We start from the raw sequence: 21,987 nt of genomic DNA, 5'->3' as shown, positions 1-21,987 counted from the left end.
TTGAAGAAGGTGTTGAATCCAAATTGACTACACCCGGTACACCACAGCAGAATGGTGTAGCTGAAAAGAGAAATCAAACTTTGCTCGACATGATAAGATCAATGTTAAGTTATTCTTCACTTCCTACTTCGTTCTGGGGTTATGCCCTAAGAACCACAGTGTATATTCTGAATCTAGTACCATCTAAGTCTATACCAAAGACACCCCTAGATTTGTGGAATGGTCAAAAGCCAGTTTTGAAGCATATTCGCATATTGGGGTGTCTGGCTCATGTGATGAAACAATAGACTGGGAAGTTGGAACCAAGATCAGAAATATGCATATTTGTGGGATGTGCAATGGGGACAAAAGGAGGATTATTTTATATAGTCACAAGAATCAAAGGGTATTTGTATCGACAAATGCCACATTACTGGAGCATGACTATATGATAGTTTTCAAGCCCAGAAGCAAGGCAGTTCTAGAAAAGTTACTTTTCGATAAGATTGGACCACAACCGACAAGAGTTGTTGGAACGCTAAGAGAAAAGACCACGATTCCTAATCAAACTCTTGTAGCACCTCGTCGTAGTGGGAGGGTAAGCAGGTTACCTGACCAGTATAATAGGGAAGCACAGATCATCACTCCTGATTACAATAAGGAGGATCTGTTGCCCTTTAAGGCTGCGATGGATGATTTTGATAAGGAAAAGTGACAAGCAACTATGAAACTCGAGCTAGAGTCCATGTACTCTAACTTAGTCTGGCATCTTGTAGATCAACCTGAAGGGGTAAAATCCATTAGATGCAAGTGGATCTTCAAGAGAAAGAGAGGAGCGGATGGAAAAGTAGAGACTTATAAAGCAAGGCTAGTGGTTAAGGGTTACACCCATAAAGAGGGAGTTGACTATGAGGAAACTCTCTCATCAGAAGCCATGCTTAAGTCCATCTAGATACTCTTGGCCATAACAACATATTTTTAATATGAGATATGGCAGATGGATGTCAAGACAGCTTTTTCTGAATGGCAATCTTGAGGAAACCATCTATATCACTTAGCCAGAGGGTTAAATAGAGAAAGACCAAGAGTAGAAAGTCTGCAAACTATAGAGATCCATTTATAGATTGAACCACATTTCTAGATCACAGAACATTAGGTTTGATGAGGCTATTAAGTCTTATAGATTTGATCAAAACCAAGATGTTTCAAATAAAAGAAAAGAAGATATTCTCATTCTTTACAAGGCCGAATATCTGATATTCAGTGGGAGTGGTTAGTCGTTGTCAGTTGAACTCAAGATTCGATCATTAGGTAGCCGTGTAATGTATCCTTAAGTGTATGAGGAAAACTAGAAACTATAAGATAGTTTAGTCAGTAAAAGAGTTGTCTCTAGCTGGATACACAGACTTTGACTATGAGTCATGCATGAATTTTGAGAGTCAATATCCAATTCTGTGTTCATACTAGGTGAAGGAGTCATGATACGAAAGGTTGTTGGCAAAGTGTGATTGCTAATTCTATCATTAAGAGTTAATGTGTAGCAGCTTGTGAAGCAGCAAAAGAAAGCAACCTGACTCTAGAAATTCTTAACTGATCTAGAAGTTGTTCCAGGCATAGATCAGTCATGGACACCTAGAAAGTTTTAGGATTGGAGACATATTCTACCTGATTTAGGACAAGTGGGAGATTGTTGGGAATGGCGTCCTAGAAGCATGAGATGTAATAGGATATTTATTATTTATTTAATAAAAGAGTTTATTCATTATTTTATGTGCATATATTTATGAATATTTTATGAATATCAAATGAAAATTCCATGATTATTTATGTGACCTTAAACGTTGTATATAAGTGTTATATGCATGAGGATAATGTTTAAGGATAATAATAAAAAAAAGGTGTTCATAATGAATTTAATTAAAGTTCAGAATCTTTAATTAAAATATTATTAATATATGTCATTCTCATTTAGAATGGAATGGTGTTATTCACACTGTTAATATGGTGAGATATTGAATGAGTGTATTTCACATAATGAGATTATGTGGAACAATGACACATACACAATATGATTTCTAATAATTTCTGTTAAGTATAGAAATTCTAATTGAGTCTATTGATGGTCATATATAGAATAATCTTAATCCTGAGTTCTTAACAGCTCCTATTTATGGATTTGTGTCTTTTGATTTACTCGGTACGGATTCTGAGATCCTGAATCTTATTCCTTGTATTTTGGAGACATGATGAAGTAGGTAGCCGGGAATGTTATTATACGAGATGGAATCCATTCCTTCTTGAGATAGAAGTAGATAAATAATTCTCTTGAGGGTTGATTCGGTACTTGGACCAGTAGGAGCTCTGATTCATGAATGTGTTTTATGAATCACTGTCCATTACAGAATCAATGGTACTCAAGGATAAAGATATAATTAGAGAGGTTAACGGATTCTTCCTAGCTCTAATTATGATTTATTTATGGAGGATTGATCTAAATGTAGTGACTATATCAAATGGACACTTCACTGTTTAGAAGTAATTTATGTCTATAATTTCGAGAGTGCAATTCCAAGTTTATAGTGGAGTAACTATTGGAATTAATAGAATTAATTAATTAATTAAAGTGTTTAATTAATTATTTATTTTATTGGAGCTCGGGATTATAGGTCCATTAGTCCCCGCGTCGTTCTTGTAATTCTACCAAACACAAAGGGCAAAATGGGAATTTTAGAATTATAGAATTCTAAAAATTAAACACTCAAAAATAATTGATTAAGGATTAACTATTATTTAAATAATGAGATTATTTAAATTTCAATTTGAACACCTCTAGATTTATCCATTTAAACTTATTTGATAAGTTGTCTAATTTAGAATTCAAATTAATTTAAGTTTGACTTAAATTCGAATTTGAATTTGAATCAAAATTGGACTACAGGATAAATGATAATTTTCTCTTCCTTCCCTATCTGATGTTGGCGCCTACACAAGGATAAAATCCCTTATCTATGGCCGGCCATAATGGATAAAAGAGAAGAGGAGATTTTGTTCCAAATTTAAATATGAGATAATTGACAAGCTTTATCTTGAAGATAAAGATTGGATTCCTTCTAAAAGTTTGACTTCTACTCTATAAATAAGAGAATGATAGAAAATTGTGTGACACAATTTTTGAAACAATTTTTGAACAATTTTTAGCCCTATTATTTGGATGGTGGCCGAAATTCTCTAGTATAGTGAGAAGAAAAAAATTTTCTCCCAAAAATTTCACATCGTGCATGCGTTGGTGTTTGTGAAAATTCGAGTGTTTATTCTAACCCGTTTTGTCTCGGGTGTGCCCACACACTCGTCTTCGTAGATTCTAGGAATTGACGTGGAAGACATTGGTTTTCTAAACACAAAGCTTTGGAACAAGGATTGTTCGAGGTTAAAGAACTCAAGTTATCATCCTAATCGGCCGCCAGGTATTTTTTCTAATTTAGTTCTTAATATATAAATTAATGTGATTAATTTATTCATGCATAAATTAATATAATTTATAGAGTATCTCAAATGTTTTATGAAAATTTTTGTTATACACGATCCGCAACCCCCACGCTTCCGCATCTGAATTCGATTCGGAAACCAACAACAAATCATGGTTAGAAAACTAAAACCCACATGTAATCCACCATATTTCACCTTAAATAAAGTTCAAAACCTCAAACAGTCAAGAAAATTAAATTCTAGAACTCCATCCTCTAAATTTAAGAAATTCAACCAATTCAAGAGGAATTCCTATTGGTTTCCGAATCGAATTCGGATGCAGAAGTGTGAGGGTAGCGGATCATGTATAACAAAAATTTTCATAAAACCTTTGAGATACACTATAGATTATATTAATTTATGCACGAATAAATTAATCACATTAATTTATTTAATAAGAACTCAATTAGGAATTATACCTAGCAGCCGATTAGGATGATAACGTGAGTTCTTTGACCATGAACAATCCTTGCTCCAAAGCCTTGTGTTTAGAAAACCTATGTCTTTCACGTCAATTCTTAGAATCCACAAAGACGTGTGTGTGGGCACATGTTGCGTGATTTTTATGCTCACAAGTGTACATGCCGAACAAGTAACAAAGTGTGAGTAGAGTATCGTTCCCACGGAGAAAGTTATCAATATTTTTCCTAATAAGATCCAAAAGATGCAATGTAAACAAATTTAATGGTTTGATTCAACTACAAAGACTAAAAGAATTGCAGTAAACACAAGTAAATAAATGCACACTCAGTTATCAATGAAGAAAATCAATCTATGTGACGAACTGGGACTCAATTTCCCCTTCACTGCAACCTGGGCTATTTATGCTACAATTTTTGCTACAGCAATGGTATCAGTTAACCTAAAAATACAAATTTTACACAAGAATCTCCTGACTTACTTATGATTTCACCTCTTTACTAACATTTCCACATATTCCTACAAGAAATCTAAACAAAGAGGTTAAGTTAAGCATAGGTTTCAATTGGGCTATGTGAGACAAGTGTATATTCCTATACTACTCACAAATCAACTAGATTTCTTTGTGAAATTAGCTAAACAACACATTGTTCAATATTTGTCTAATTTCAATCAACTTTCCAGCAAATTGAACTCACAATATTCTGTTTAAGATGGCTAGTTAGTAACAAAAATGAATGATAAAGATTATATTGAACAAATTAGATCAACATTGTATAGCAAAAGTGAGCATACACAACGTTAATTATAGATCTTGCTATTTTATCATCCCAGCCAAGTTAATTTAGCTCATACTTGTTATGTTAATTTCAACAAAATGAACAATCATGATTTGAATATAGAGGAAGAGGAAAGATAAACCAAAATGAGGAGAACAGTAAAGAATAGATGGAGCTTGGTGGTTTCCTCCCGTGGCTTCACTCCTTGAGATTTCCATCTCCAAATTCGTCTCCTCCGTACTTGTTTTTCTTTTTTTTCTTTCTCTCTGGTTTTCATTTTACTCTTTCTACTTGTTTCTTTCACTCGGGTGCTCTCCTTTTTATTTTCTCCTCTTGCTTTCTTATTTGCTTCCTACGGCGCCCCTCTTGTTCTTGAGTTTCCAAGTGCATATCTCTTTAGGGCAACCAAGGACGCTGAGGTGGCACCTACTCAGAGGTTGGGTCCAACTGACTGAGCACCAAATCTGTCTTATGCCCTCTTTGTCCTAATTCTCGTGCAAAGTTATGCACTGACGTCATCCACTAAATGCACGTTGTCACATTTTTGCTGTAGCAAATGCTGCAGTATTTATCCTCACAAAACCTGCAAATCAGAAATGACACCCTTTTGGACACACGTTAGCAATTTTCTTCAAAATTATCACAGAAACCGCACACAAATGAATCTCAGTAGAGTGCACCACATGAACCAAAAGTTGAGCAAATAAAGCAGAAAACTAACAACTAAACCTTTGGCTGAGCCAACTATAAGCCCAGAAATGCCTAAAATAACTCTAATTCCTAGAGTTATCAGCACACCTGAGATAAAACGGATTAGAATAAACACTCAAATTTCCACAAACACCAACGCATGCACGATGTGGAATTTTTAGAGAAAAATTTTTCCTTCCCACACTAAGAGAATTTCAGCCACACTAAAAAATATGTCAAAAAGTGTGTCTCACAATTTTCTACTATTCTCTTATTTATAGAGTAGAAGTCAAACTCCTAGAAGGAATCCAATATTTATCTCCAAGATAAATCTTGTTCATTACCTCCTATTTGAATTTAGAATAAAATCTCCTCTTCTATTTAATCCATTATGGCCGGCCTCCTATAGAGGATTTTATCATTGTGTGGCGCATAATATAGATAAGGAAGGAAGAAAAAATCATCCTTTATCCTGCAGTCCAATTTTGACTCAAATTTAAATTCCATTTAAGTCAAACTTAAACTAATTTAAATTCTAAATTAAACAACTTATCAAACAAGTTTAAATGGATAAATCTAGATATGTTCAAATTCAAATTTAAATAATCTCATTATTTAAATAATAATTAATTCTCAATTAATTATTTTTGAGTGTTTAATTTTTGAATTCTATAATTTAAAAATTCCCATTTTTGCCCTTTGTGTCTTGAATTACTAGGACGACGCATGGACTAATGGACCTATAATCTCGAGCTCTAATAAAATTAATAATTAATTAAATACTTTAATTAATTAATTAATTAATTTTATTAATTCCAATAGTTACTCCACTATAAACTTGGAATTGCACTCTCGAAATTATAGATATAAATTACTTCTAAATTGTGAAGTGTCCATTTGATATAGTCACTCCATATAGATCAATCATCCATAAATAATCCATAATTAGAGCTAGGTAGAATCTATTGACCTCTCTAATTATATCTTCATCCTTGAGTACCATTGATTCTCTAATAGATAGTGATTCATAAAACATACTCATGAACTAGAGCACTCTTACTAATCTAAGTACCGAATCAACACTTAAGAGAATTATTTATCTACTTCTTTCTCAAGAAGGAATGGATTCCATCTCCTATACTAATATTCCCGGCTACGTACTTCATTATGTCTCCAAAATACAAGGAATAGGATTCAGGGTCTCAGAATCTGTATCGAGTAAATTAAAAGACACAAATCCATAAATAGGAGTTTGTAAAGAACTCATGATTAAGATCATTCTATATATGACCATCGGTAGACTCAATTAAAATTTCTATACTTAACGGAAATTATTAGAAATTCATATTGTGTCTGTGTCTTTGTTCCACATAATATCATTATGCGTCATACACTCATTCAATATCTCACCCTATTAACAGTGTGAATAACACCATTCCATTCTAAATGGGAATGATATGTATTACTAATGTTCTAATTAAAGATTCTAAACTTTAATTAAATTTATTACGAACATCACTTTTTGATTATTATCCTTAAACATTATCCTCTCACATACAACACTTATAGACAATGTTTAAGGTCACATAAATAATCACGGAATTTTCATTTAATATTCATAAAATATTCACAAATATATACACATAAAATGATGAATAAACTCTTTTATTAAATAAATAATAAATATCCTATTATATATCATGCTTCTAGGACACCATTCCCAACAATTCCATGCTCTCAAGGGTTATTCATCAATATCCTTTCATTAATCTCCAATTCAAACATAAACAAGAGAGAGATATTTGAATCTAAATCAAAGAGGAAAAGGGGGAGAAAACCCTACCTCAAAAATAGAAGCTCCTTCCTCAAATTTCTATAGGGTTTTGCATCTCAACGTCATCCTTAATGTTTTGAAGCGGATGGAATCGACCACCACCCCTAGAAATGGTGGCTCAGGGCGTGGAAGGCACGGAGCTTCGGTGAGCTACCGAGCATGATAAATCTTTATATTCAATATGGGTGTCATCTCATTCTCCTCTTCATTATGAACTCATAGAAACAAGAATCACTCAATTCCGATTAAGAATGAGTGAGTTATTGAATTTTGAAATTGAAAACAAAAATCTTGGAAGAAGGATAGAGAGAGAGAGAGTTCGGTAGGGAGAGAGAAAAGAACAAGAAAGAGAGGGAAAGGGGAAAATAAATATTAGGAAAGGAAAGGAAAAGGAGAAAAGAAAGAAAAAGAAAAATGAAAAAGGAAAAATGAGCTTGGGCTTTCTATGCAAATTTGATGATTAGACTTTAAAGTCCAATCTAACTAAATTATGAGGTGGCCCACCATTTCTATTCTGAAAAATTAATTACCGATACCTCAAACTGATCGAGGAACTGAAATGTAAATTTAAAAAAAAATAAATATTTTAAAGGAGAAAAGTCCTTTATGTAATAATCATAACTGAAAATCTTCCACTAATCTCATATTAATTAACACTAATAATTGGATTAAATTAATTAATCTCAATTAATTTCACCGAAATGTTACATTTGATAAGTTGTCCAATTTGAAATTAAAATTGATTTAAGTTTGACTTAATTAGAATTTAAATTTGAGTCAAAATTAGACTTCAGGATAAATGCAGAATTTTGTCCTATTCTTTACCTGCAGTATGCGCCTACCACAGGGAGGGATTCCCCAGTGGTGGCCAACCAATATATGGATGAGGGATAGTGGATTTTGTTTCAAAAATCAAATTAGAAGTGGGAGATAAATTATCAAGCTTTATCTTAGAGATAAAGATTAGACTTCTTCTGGGAGTCTGACTACTACCTATATAAAAAGGAGGTTGTAGAAAATTAGAGAACACAATTTTTGCTTTCTCCAAGCAGTAGTTCTCGGTTCTATAGAGTGGGGAAAGGAAAATTTTTCTCCCAAATTTCACGTTGTGCATGTGTTGGTGTTCGTGGAAAATATGATTGTTTATTTTCTAATCCTATTTTACTTTAGGTATGCCCCCACACATGTCTTCATAGATTATAGGAATTGATGAGGAAGATTCGGGTGTTCTAAACTTGCTTGGAGCAAAGAACGTTTGGAGTCAAAGAACTCAAGTTGTCGATCTAATCGTACACTAGGTATATAAATAATTTGATTAATTTATTCATACATAAATTAATGTAATCTACAGAGTATCTCAAAGTTTTATGAAAATTTTTGTTATACACGATCCGCTAATTACACACTTCCACATCCGAAATCGTTTCGAAAACCAACAACCTTGAGTGTTTATTTGCTAATCCTGTTTTGTTTAAGGTGTGCCCACACACACGTCTTCGTAGATTCAATGAATTTATGAGAAAGATTTGAGTGTTCTAAACTAGATTAGAACAAGGAACGTTTGTGGTCAAATAACTCAAGTTATCGACCTAATCAGTTGCTAGATATATACATTAATTTAATTAATTTATTTGTGCATAAATTAATGTAATCTATAGAGTATCTCAAAGTTTTCTGAAAATTTTTGTTATGCACCATCCGCTAAATACACACTTCCGCATACGAAATCGTTTTGGAAACCAACAGACCATCGGTAGACTCAATTAGAATTTCTATACTTAACAGAAATTATCAGAAATTCATATCGTGTATGTGTCCCTATTCCATATAATCTCATTATGTGTAATACACTCACTTAATATCTCACCATATTAAACGTGTGGATAATATTGTTCCATTCTAAATGGAAATGACATGTATTAGTAATGTTTTAATTAAAGATTCTGAATTTTAATTAAATTCATTACGAATAGCGTTTTGATTATTTTTCTTAAATATTATCCTCACGCATATAACACTTATATGCAATATTTAAGGTCACATAAATAATCATGTTATTGATATTCATAAAATATTTATTAATATATCACATAAAATAATGAATAAACTCTTTTATTCAATTAATAATAAATATCCTATTACATCTCATGTTTCTTAGACACCATTCCCAACAACGACCGCTGCCATCTTCGTCGAAGATCAGAGAGTCACCGCCAATGTCACTGAAGCTTAGAGGTCAACCACCATCATACATAGATCTCTGATGGGTAAGCTTCGTGATTCCGCTTCCCCGTTCACAGAGATACACCGCCATCGTTGCCGAAGCTCAGAGATCCACCACCATCATCACCGAAGCTTGGAGATCAACCGCCATCATGCATAGAACTTCGATGGGTGAGCTTTGTTATTTCGCTTCGCCGTTCAAGGTCGCAATGTCGGCCTTTCTCCTCGTCGATCGACTGTTCATCTTCGTCACTTTGCTCAATCCTTTCTGATGTAGTCGTGAGTAGTTCCGATCTCCTTCTTCAACAGAGCTCCCAGCCATCGACGAAGTCTCACGACTCACAAATTTCAAATCGTGCACGGATCTTGTTCGTCAAACCGGTGATCTCTCTGACGCTGTCTACCCAGCTTCTTTGCAAAAATCTGGTTTTTTCCTTTTTTGGTGATTTTTGTAATTTTTCAGATCTAAGTTCTATGGTTTTGGTTTTGGTGGATCTAAGTTACGTGATTTTGCAATATTTTGGTGATTTTTGTTTGAATTTGTTTGGATTTGAGTTTGTTTTTTGATGATTTTTGTTCTTATTTTGTTGTGATTTGGTTATTGGCAGAGTTTTCGGTAAAATTTGAGTTTATGATTTTATTTTTTGATTTTGGATTTTGAATCAAGCAATAAATATTATGGCCCTGTTCGTTTGCCCCAACTTACTCAAGGAAGGCCCACTTGAGTGCTGAAATTGGCCCAAGTTCACGTTCGGTGTTTGAGAACTTGAATTCGAACTCAAAAATTAATTTGAGTTACCAACCCATTTCTGAGTTGCACTCTCCCCTGCGATTCGAGTTACTTCTCTACACTTCTACAGTGCAGATTCTAAGATCTGCTTCTTCCTACACTGTTGTTTCACGTGGTTCTCCTGTAAGCGATATTCTCTGGAATTCTTCTCGCTTATCGTTCAACCAACAGCCACGATCTGCTCCTTCAACGTTATACCATTTGATTTCTGAGAGTTGTGCATTATTGAATCACTATTTCCCCTAATCTCATATTTCAACCCTAGCCCACCATTTCGGTACCCATCTGCATCTTTTGTGTCCCCCTTCCCCCACCATTGTCATCGTTCTTGTTTCCCCTTCAAAATGGGGAAATTTGTGGGGACTCCGTTGGTTCGGCGACCTCGGTGGGTGAACATCGTACTTCGATGTAGAGGCAACAGTGTGCGCCGTAAAGCTCTCCAGCCGAGACGTCAAACTTACTTCCCCTACCTCTGTCGTCGCCAGTACCTCAGACTTGCTAACCCTTCCTCGCGTTTGGGGAATCTCCAAGGGAACCCAATCTCCTCCTCCATAGGCTCCAATTCGGTAAGTATTTTTCAACTACTTATGTTCAGTTTATGGGAAAAACTCATTTCAGTTTCGGATGATTTTTCGGTCTCTAGTTTGCATTCCGAGCACTACTATTTTGGTGAATTCATTATGTTCTCTGAAAACAAACATTGCCATTTCTGGAATTTTTTTGGTAATTTCAATCTCTAGACTTCATCGGAGCACTAATATTTACCCTTGTTTGTTCAGTTTCTGGAAAAAAAACAGAAACTGTTTCTGGTGATTTCAGAGTTTCTCAATTCGTAGAACTAGTATTTTGGTGAATTCACATGGTTTCTGGTGATTTTTTTGGTGATTTCTCAACCTCTAGACACTCGGCTCACTAGATTTTGGAACCCCATTTTGTTCAGTTTGTGGAAAAAAAGAACAGAACTAGACACAGGTCTATAAACAGACTTCATCGGCTCACTAGTATAGAAACAGTTTCTATAATTGCATTCTTAGAACTAGTATTTTGGTAAAAGCTATTGGTAGTTTGTTGGAAAAAACATTATATGGTTTCTGGTGATTTTTTTGGTGATTTCAGTCTCTAGACACTCGGCTCACTAGTATTTGGGAACCATTTTTTGATCAGTTTCCGGAAAAAAAACCAGAAACTGTTTCTGGTGACTCCTGCCCCCATTTGCATCTGGTCGTATGAGTTTGTACTTTGTTCTGTTGTAGTTTGGGAACCATTTGAAGAGGGACAGGAAGTGTCTTTTGGAAGAAACCTTTTTAAATCAACTTAAAACATGGATGAACCAAACATAACCAAAACTTGAGGACCAAAACCAGAAACAAAACGAATCGAAAGAGGGATAGGAAGTGTCTTTTAAAAGAAACTTTTCTGAATCAACAGAAAACATTGCTGAACCAAACACAAACAAACTTGAGCAAAAAAACAGAAAAAACCAAGATAAGTTTAGTGAAGCTATTACTCCAAAGCAACTTTCTTTTAACCCTTTTGAAAGAGGATCTTAAGGATCAACGCAATACACACACACACAATATATTAGAGGGGGCGTTGGTCTCTATTCATGAATAGTTCAAACATATGTACACTAAAAACTAGTGCAATCTAGATTTTACATCACATGTTTTAGACCTTCTCAACATGGGTTTATGTTGCTTAATAATGATAAAGAATCTCACATCTTGTCTAAACTAGAGCACTATAATATTATGGGTAGTGGAGGTAACGTAATGTTGTTCAGCATTTTTCAAATAAATGAATAAATAAATAAAAAGACAAACAGCAATGTCCTCCCTCCAAATAATCCAGCATTATTTAGCATAATTGTTTAGTTATACAAACCATTGCTGAACATGAAACATTGATGATCCCAATAGAATCAAACTTTAATGAAAAACCACGAAAAGCAAAAAAGACTCCAAACGAATGACGGGCATGTTCTGTTGTAGTTTGTACTTTGTATTGATATGATTATTGATTATCAATCGTTGTGCAGTTTATGTTGATACCTGTAGTGTTTTTATATTGCTCATGTGTCTATTTGGAACCACTGTTGTGCAGTTTCTGGAAAAAACCAGAAACTGTTTCTGGTTTTTTCAGTTTCTAGATTGCATTTCACCATGGCTATGACGATGTAATTGTATTTAATGGCCTGGTTCATTATGTCGAGTGATATTCGATGGTTGATTAATATTTGGTTGCCGGTTGATCCCATTAGTCTTAGTTGGTATGGTTGATTTAATTCACTTTGAATGCCTTGCTTGAGCATTCTGCCGACGTTAGCTAATACTTTGGTAGCATATTGGTTGCCGGTTTATGCATAACCTCATGGCATAATGTTCGTTTGCTTCGGGTTTAAAGTGTATTGCCAACCTACCACTAAGATTAATTGAACATAAACCATGGTAGCCTAATTGCCCTAGCCTAGGATAATGCTCCATAATAGGACGATGAGCGCCATTACATAAATTTGAGCCTCCTTCTAACATCCGAGCTCATTAAATGAACTTTGTATGCTATGTACATACGTATTGCTGCCATATCGGTGGGTTCAATACTTAGATGGCTGTGAGAAGGAGAGATAGAGATGTAAATTGGAGCCTAGAAGCTGAAGAGCAACTGCTTAGACGTCTAGGTGAGTTCAATTTATTGAACTCCGCCGGTACCACTCTGAACCGAGAGAAATTCACGCAATGGGCAAGGAGCTAAGTAACCATTTCAGCATCCCACTTGGTTGGGATAAAGTTAAACAAAAAACTGCTAGGTTGAAAAAAACGTTCGAAGCAGAGTTCCTACTTCGGACTGCTACTGGCCTTGGTTGGGATCCAATTGAGAAGAAACCAACGTGCACCGATCAATATTGGCAACAATTTGTCACTGTAAGTTCATTGTTTGTTTTCTTTAATTGTTTTACGCCTTGCTGTCTTACTTTGTCATTGAGGAAAGGGGATTTTCCATATTGTTTGCATTGTCATTATTACTATATATGCAGAGCCATCTAGAGGTCGAAAGGGCTAGAAGGAAGCCGTTACCAGATTATGATTTGTATTTCTGTGCATTTGTGAATTCACGTGCAACCGGTGTAAATGAGTACGGCCAAGATGAAACCCCTATAACTCCCCCATATCCCCCAGAGCCAATCCCAGGTAGCCCAATTGACATTGATGGCGGGTCCCAACGCTACAATGATACAAGGGATACTTCATATACAGAAATAAGGCATGGTGTAAGCGCTGGTGGCCGAACCCCACATGTTGCGTCGCAGTCCCGTTTAAATAATAAACGGTCAGTAAGAAATAGTCAGACACGCGTGCCAAACTTCATGGAGCGTGCAGTGGATCGCCTTGTATCATCTATTGAGGACCACGGTCGTAAGCGTGGTAAAAGTTCCGCCACCCCTCAGTCAGTTGAGAAGGAGACATCCCAGGACAAATGCATTGATTTACTTGGAGAGTTGGACATACCTCAGGATCAATATCTTTTCATGTTCAACTATTTGAATTCTCATGCTACACTGCATCGGCCGTTTTTGCGAATGAAGGAGCATCACCGCTTAGCTTGGATCCAACAGACCATGGAGCAACATGCAAATCAGCAAGTGCCGCCTCCACCGCCAACCTTTACGCCTGGATCACAGTATCCCTTTCAGTCTAGCCATCCAATGAACCAACATTTCTCACACCCCTTCCATCCGAACACCAACACCTTCCAACCGAGCACTAGTAATTTTCAACCATACATGCCACCAAACTTTCCACCATATTCCGGCCGAGATGGAAGAGATAGCGGCTGACCTCCATATTGGTTGCCATCATGTGATCTTCTTTCTTGTTTTTTTTTTTTTTATTTCATTCCTTGCACTCTATGATTCTGAGACATTGATACTTGAGTTAGTTTTAGATGCATATTAACATTTGGTCCAATTTTGGGTTATTTGAGGACCACGGGTATTTAGTATGTTTTTAAACATTGTTGGCCTTGTTGTACTTTATTTGCGAACCACGGATCTTTATTGTTATTGTTTAATGAGTATTTATTATTGACGACATCTAGTAGATGACTAATATTAATTGAATAGGTGATGATCAAATGCTTCATTTTTGCATACTTCTTGAACCCCTAAACTTTCATGTTATTGGTTAGAAACTTTGACAGCTACGGCTCACCATAGGGCTGGCAGCCCAATGGACTCTGACGCATCAGACGACGATAGTGATGATAACTATTTCAGGCATGTTGTCGCGGCTGCCACTTTGTTATGCGTCGGATTTGTGTATAGAGAACCATCACGCCGAAGGCACACTTCTGGTTGGGGAGGTAGGATTAGAGTGGACTACTATCTTAATGGGAGTCCATAAGTGATTTATGATAAAGTTCGCATGAGTAGTGAGGCTTTTAGACGCCTATCTTCTATCCTTGAGGAAAGGGGATTACTGCAACTGACAGTCAACCTTAATGTTGACGAGCAATTATTCATATTCCTTACAATACTGTGTCAAAACCAAACTAATAGGGAAGCGCAGGACCATGAGCAGTGCTTGGGCTCCACGGTATCAGAGTATTTCACAAAAGTACTTGAAGCGGTTTTCCAATTAAAAGTAGACTTCATACGGCATCCAGATTTTACTGCCGTCGATCCTCACATAATTGCAGGTGGGAACAAGTATTCACCGTGGTTCGATGTAAGTTACGAACTTATACATAAATTTTTTTCTCTACTTCATAATTTTAGTTATTTTTTATCTCACAATGAGTTTAACTATATCATTGCATAACAACGTATGTAAGTTTGTTAATTTGAAGGATTGTGTTAGAGCACTAGATGGTATGCACGTTCCATGTGTGTCTCCCCGTGAAACGGCCGAACTTTACAGAAATAGAAAGGGATATTTCTCGCTTAATGTGCTTACAGTTTGCTCATTTGATTTGAGATTTACGTACATGCTATCTGGCTGGGAGGGTTCAGCACATGATGCGAGAGTACTTGCGTCCGCGTTAGATCACCCGCGGAAACGATTTTCGATTCTGCCACCAGGTAAGTGGGAAAAACGCCTATATGTACATCTACACGTAATTCAGAAACTGCATCTAGATTATAAGTGTTGATTGTGATTACTTAAATACATGTAGGAAAATTCTACCTCGTCGACTCAGGCTACGCAAACAACGGATGTTTCATGGCACCATATCGGGGAACAACATACCATTTGCAAGAGTATAGGAATTGACGGGGTAGAGGCTTCCGCAGTGAACGTGAATTGTTCAACTACACGCACTCCTCCCTGCGTAATGTAATCGAAAGAACATTTGGTGTGTGGAAGGCCGGATTTCGTATTTTGAAATCCATTAACCGTTTCCCCATTGAAAAGCAAGTTAAGGTTCCGGTTGCATGTGCTATAGTTCATAATTTTATCCATATGTGCCGTAATGGAGATAGACTATTAGATCAGTACTCACAGGATGGCGTTCCGGTTGCTGACATTGATCCATATAATGTTGAAGAGGATATCAATGACAATAACAACCACGAAGGACAACCATTGAATAATGAACCGGAACTGGAGATGAATGCGTTAAGGGATGCAAGAGCGCATACAATGTGGGCAGTGTACCATAATCGTCGTACGGGCTAATAATAGTGTATGGAGAATTGTGATATTAATTATGTATATATTTGTGACTATTTGCGAGACCATTTTTAATGGAAACTCATCTTCTAGTAATTTTTTATATGGTATTTTAATTTATTAAATGACGAAAATGACTACGTTGTTTTTAAATTTATTACTACTTATAGATGATTCAGTTTTATTTGTTCAAATTAAATTACATAAAATCAATTAAATGAAAGAAAAAAAAATTTCAGGATACTATTCACAACTCAAGAATTAGTTGAAACAAACACAAACTCAAGTAAATTCTAATCTCAAATTATAACTCAAGTTTACACAACCAAACACAAACTCAAGTTATAACTACAACTCAAGTTATAACTACAACTCAAGTTATAACTACAACTCAAGTTATAACTACAACTCAAGTTATAACTACAACTCAAGTTATAACTACAACTCAAGTTATAACTACAACTCAAGTTATAACTCAAACTCAACTCAAAATCTACACTCAAGTTACATAACTCAAAAACGCCAAAAGAACAGGCCCTATATTTACCGGTAAATACTTTATTGAATTCTAGTTTGAATCTAGTAAATATTGTATTATACTAGTAAATACTTCAATTCACAATTTACTAAATACTATATATACTAGTAAATACAATATAAGTTTGAATCTAGTAAATACGGTATTTTGCAGTCATCGGTCAGATCCGGTAACTAAATTTTTAAATAAATATGGTAAATATGATATTTACTGGTAATTACGGTATTTATTGGTAAATACGATATTTATCAGTCACCGGAACCGATCGCTAAATTTTCAAATGAATATGATAAATACCATATTTATCAGTAAATATGGTATTTATCGGTCGCTGTGTTTTTAAATTAATATGGTAAATATGATATTTATCAATAAATACAATATTTACCAATCGTTGGAGACGATTATCACCAGAGCAGGCTACCGAAGACGGTCACAGGAGCCAGCCGCCAGTCAGAACCGGCAATAGTGGACTTGACCATAGAGAGAAGAAGAGAAAAATAAAAAAGAGATTTAAAGATATTTTTATATTTTTAATAATATTTAAAATTTAAAATATTAAATTATACTATAATCTACTATTTTAAAAAAATTTGTTAAAATTTGCTAAATATCATGCTAAATACGTTATTTCACTCATTCTCCCTAAACTTTTCTCCTATTTCTCGTTCTTTGGAAAATTGGTGGCTGAGAGAAACAGACTTTAGTGAAATATTTTCAAAGAACTAAAAAAAAAATAAAAAAAAAACTCCCGTCCGTCTATTACGGAGTTGTTTTGCCGAAGTTTTTTATTCTTATTTTATTTTGCTGTTATTTTTCAATCTAATTGCTACTTTTTTGGTATTATTTATTAAACAAAAATGATTTAATTTTCATCACTATTATTATATAAAGGTCAAACAGACATTTCCTTTTCTTTATCTTTCTTTTGCTTCTTCTGCACTTTCCTTCCATCTCTCTCTCATTTTTCTTTTCTTTTCTCCACACACAAACACACACTTCCACTTCTTGATCTTCTTCGTCTCTCGTCTTTTCATAAAACGCCATTTTGAGTGAATCTCAAGGACCATTTTCCATCCTCCAGAAAAACCCATCATTGCATGTCTTCTGCTCTCCATTTTCCTTAATTCTCACTAAACCAAACACAGAAAACTATCTTTTTTTTTTTTTATTCTTTTTTCAGAAGTCTCAAACTGGGAAATAACTGAAGAGTTTCAATTTTACAATTATAAGTGGAGAATCAAGGGGAAAAAAAAGTACGAAATGGAATCTGCTTTCAAGTTCATGGAAATGGAATCAAACGAGCTGAATTCTTCTGACCCAAGTCAAGACTGCTTCTTCAAACCCCAAAACTGGGACGATTCCTCTTTGGATCACCAGCAAGCCTGCGACCCATTTGAGTCCGCCCTCAGCTCTATCGTTTCCTCGCCGGCGGCCGCCAACTCCGGTGCCGGCGACGGTGCCATGATTAGAGAACTGATAGGCAGACTGGGTAACATTTGCAGCAACAACAACTCCGGCGAGATTTCGCCTTCTCAGCAGTCTTATAACAACAACAATAACAGCACAAACACTTCTTGTTATGGGACGCCATTGAATTCCCCTCCGAAGCTCAGTCTTTCCATAGCGGATCACCACATCCGGGCGAAGCTAAACGTCCCGGGGAGTTACTTCCCGCCGAGCCTGGTGCCTCTTTCGGGCGACCCCGGGTTCGCGGAGCGGGCGGCGAAGTTTTCCTCCCTTGTAAACGGCCAATTCGGGATGAATGAGGCCGAATTCGGGTACAGATCAATGGCCAGAGTTGATCCGGGGAAGTTCTCCAGAGGTTTGAGCAGTGGTCCGGGAGGTAGAGTCAGCGGATCGACCCCGAATTCAGAGAAGAAGGACAATCAGATTTCGAGGTCTTTGACGCCGGAGAACGGGGAATTCGCCGACTCCAGGGAGGGATCCTCGGTGTCTGATCACATACCAAGTGGAGTGTTTGGTGGGAAGGCTGAGAATGGTAATGCCAAGAAAAGGAAATCAATTTCTAGAGGAAAAGCCAAAGAAACAAACACCCCTTCATCTCCTAAAGATGCCAAGGTAAACAATATATCAAACTCTCCAACTTAAATTCTCTTAGTCCAATTTCGTTATAAAATTATGAAACTAACTGGTTTTTAGTAGTTTCGGGTTTCGATGATGTGGCATGTATACATTTGGTTAGACAGGAGAACAAAAATTTGATAGAGGATCTAGTTAAGTGAATTGTGTTGAGAATTTTCGTTGGTGGGCTAAAGAGTGTCATTTTTCGTGTTTTAGGTTGCGGGGGAGACCAGCGAATCGGATGCAAAAAGGAGCAAGAAAGATGGAGCTTCTTCTTCAGGGAATGAGAAGGAAAATGGTGGAAAGGCAAAGGCGGAATCCGGAGATGGGAATGAGAAGCAAACAAAGGAGAATTCAAAGCCACCAGAGCCTCCAAAGGACTACATCCATGTCAGAGCTAGAAGGGGACAAGCTACTGATAGCCATAGTCTTGCTGAGAGAGTACGGACGGATTCACTAAATGAGGTTCTCTTTAAGTCTAAATTTAGCTCCATTGGTCCACTTTCCACTAACATGGCAATCTCGTCTTTGTTGTTATTTTTGCAGGTTAGGAGAGAGAAAATCAGTGAGAGGATGAAGTTTTTACAGGATCTTGTCCCTGGCTGCAACAAGGTGATTAAAAAAGAAAAAAATAAGATATTTTGGGCTTAAATGGTTGATATATTATGATCACAAGAGTGGTTCTGAATTTTCTTTGGATTTGAGTTTCAGGTTACTGGTAAAGCAGTTATGCTAGATGAGATCATAAACTATGTGCAGTCATTGCAGCGCCAAGTTGAGGTGAAATTTTAGAACCATTTAAAGGGTACATGATTCTTTTGCTTGTGGTTTAAGTCGCACAATTTTCTTTTGCTAATTTTTTGTGTTCTCTTTCAGTTTCTTTCAATGAAGTTGGCAACTGTCAATCCTAGGATGGATTTCAACATGGAGGCTCTTCTGTCTAAGGATGTAAGTTTTTCAGTCTTTTCAACAACTTTCTTTGTGGGATTCCTCAGAATTTGGGACTTGACTTTTTTCTCATTTATTTCTCAGATCTTTCAATCTCGTGGATCTTTCCCACATGCCCCTTATCTATTAGATTCTTCGTCTTTGCCTGCATTCCCATTTGGGTATCATCATCCCCAGCAAATGCCTCCACTGCATAACACCATTTCTACTGCTACGGGGACCCAATTCCCAGTAAATCCTTTGAGTGCCCAGGCACTGCATAGAACTCCTAGCCTTCAATTGCCTGCCATGGATGGATTTGCTGAATCTGACCCACAGGTAATGCAGAAAAAAAAAAAAAAAAAAAAAAAAAAAAGAGGAGAGAAAACTTGGTTTGTTTCGGTTGGTGTTCTAGTTATTAAAGGAATCCTTTGATAGCGTTAGGACAGGGCTTCACTGTTGGATCGTCATCAAGTTATGTTAAATTATCATGCTTTTCATAATCTGATAAGATCTGACGGTTAAAAACATTGTGTCCTACCGGTAGGGTATTTGTTCTCGATGTTCAGGAGTCAGGCATTGGATAGAACTCCAATGATTCTCCAAATGATTATTTCCCATTTCACATTCTCAAGAATGTTAAAATTTTTGATTTCCAGGTTCCTACTTTCTTTGAGGATGATCTCCAAAGTGTAGTTCAGATGGGTTTTGGTCAGATTCAGCAACAAAACTTCGAAGGTAGACAAAAAGTTATATATACATATATAGAAATCTATTGTTCCAGCTGTTTGTCTGGTATTTTCAGAATTTGGATGTCTAATCCACAGTTTTGTTATTTGCAGGCTCAATGGCTTCACCTCAAATGAAAGTTGAGCTATAATAATACTTCTGCATTAACCTCTTGGATTTCATTTGAGGCCTCCACTGGAGCGAGAAAGGTGTCTGTCTCTGTACATACAGATCAAATTCCAGTTTGAGTGAATCTCTTTAGCTTGGACAAAGAAGAACAGTTTCTCTTCTTTTATTTTTAGTCCATTATTCAAAAAAAGTCGATTGGCGACTTAATTCTTTGGCGGATTCTTTTGAGAATTCGACACTAAACATCTTAGAACTAATTTGCAAACAAGGTCCAGAGTGATTCTGTGAAACTCTCACATTTAAGATGTAACATGGTCAGAAGAGAAAGAAAAAAGGGTGTTTAGGAGAGTTGGATAGAGGAAGCAATTTTTTTTGCATGAAATCTTTTGATCCAACTTTTATGTATGAAACTTACTATTTGAATACTATTACTGATTCATTGAGACTCCTTAATGTTTATAGTTCCTTCTTCTTGCTCTCTGTCCCATCTCATTGTTGCAATCTTTTTTTTTTTTTTTTTTTGTTCATGAAATGATATTACTCTCCACTTTTGATTGTGTGCCGGGAAAGTGGAAGAAAATTAGATAAAAGCAGTTTGCAATTTGCAAACAACCTTTTGGAGCTCCAATAGTCGTACGATGTCCTTGTCTTTTTTTCTTTTTCTTTTTCATTTTTCCTTTGATCTTTTCTTAGCAACCAAAGCTAATAAATAGTTAAATGAAAATGATGAAAATGACATTCTTAAGTTGCTGTCAAGTTTAGCTGGAAAATGTTGATAGTGGGGGCCCACAACCAGAGTGATATTACCTTACGTTAAATCGCGTAACTTGTGGTTTAACAGATGTGTACCGGAAACCAGCTGTTAAGTGGGGACAAATGGTCTCTTAAGTCCAATTGATGATTAAGAATGATTTGTGTTCTACCAAAAAGAAAAGGGATAAAATAATAAAGAAAAAAGTGGGAAGATTTTTTTTTTTTTTTTTTCTTTTTTTTTTTTTTTTTTTTTTTCCTTCTTCTTTTGTTTAATGTTTTTCAGCTGGAATCCAAAGTCATTTTACTGTGCAAGAAAACCACAGCAAACTTCCCCCACCCTTTTTGGTTCTTTTTATTTTCGGAAAATTTTATCGTATGTATGAAAAAATTACCCTAGTAGTAGAATACATTTTTTTTTTTAAATAAAAGCATAACACATTTTAATTATTATATTACCATTAAATTTCATTAAAATTTGCGTCTATTGATTCTCTTTTTTTTATCACACCCTTTTAATAAAATTCTTATTATTGACATACCCATTAATAAAATTCCTTTAAAGGACAAAAATATTTTTCAAAAAATACTCTCTTGTAAATAATATCAATACTTTTGTATGATAATATTGCAAGGTGACTTGACTATCTAGAACTGTTTCTATAATTAGAATATTTTTTCATACCATGTCACATAATCCTTCTTCTTTTTTTTTTTTTTTGATTTTTTTGCAAGTTGGAAAATGGGAATTTTGTTCAGAATTTGAGAAGAGCATCAAAGACCCAGGTTGGCAGCAGTGAAGGTCTGACTTGGCTGAGGAATCTCATAGCTTTTACAATGCCAACCAGTTGAGAAAGATTTATGGGAAAGAAAATCTAAAATGGATAAGTGGAAGAATAAAGTTTGTGGAGTTCAGATGT

At 35.7% G+C, this 21,987-nt stretch overlaps 2 protein-coding genes across 2 annotated transcripts; both read left to right on the top strand.

The window, feature by feature from the left end:
- The first annotated feature begins 14,661 nt into the window (after window positions 1-14,661).
- LOC112091129 lies at window positions 14,662-15,915 on the top strand. The gene is made up of 4 exons (XM_024163986.1): window positions 14,662-14,964; window positions 15,086-15,317; window positions 15,413-15,497; window positions 15,720-15,915. Exons 1-4 carry the CDS (start codon window positions 14,662-14,664, stop codon window positions 15,913-15,915), a joined length of 816 nt encoding a protein of 271 aa, XP_024019754.1.
- Window positions 15,916-17,406: 1,491 nt separating this feature from the next.
- LOC21402833 (transcription factor bHLH62) lies at window positions 17,407-20,791 on the top strand. The gene is made up of 8 exons (XM_024163980.1): window positions 17,407-18,529; window positions 18,749-18,973; window positions 19,079-19,144; window positions 19,244-19,312; window positions 19,409-19,480; window positions 19,565-19,798; window positions 20,119-20,197; window positions 20,302-20,791. The coding sequence occupies exons 1-8, from the start codon at window positions 17,711-17,713 to the stop codon at window positions 20,337-20,339; spliced, it is 1,602 nt and encodes a 533-aa protein (XP_024019748.1). The 5' UTR covers window positions 17,407-17,710; the 3' UTR covers window positions 20,340-20,791.
- Window positions 20,792-21,987: the final 1,196 nt, after the last annotated feature.

The sequence above is a fragment of the Morus notabilis genome, unplaced genomic scaffold (assembly GCF_000414095.1).
Source record: "Morus notabilis unplaced genomic scaffold, ASM41409v2 Scaffold67, whole genome shotgun sequence".
NCBI classification, from domain to species: Eukaryota; Viridiplantae; Streptophyta; class Magnoliopsida; order Rosales; family Moraceae; genus Morus; species Morus notabilis.
The sequence above is the reverse complement of the archived record's forward strand: the minus strand, read 5'-3'. Positions and strand labels throughout refer to the sequence as shown.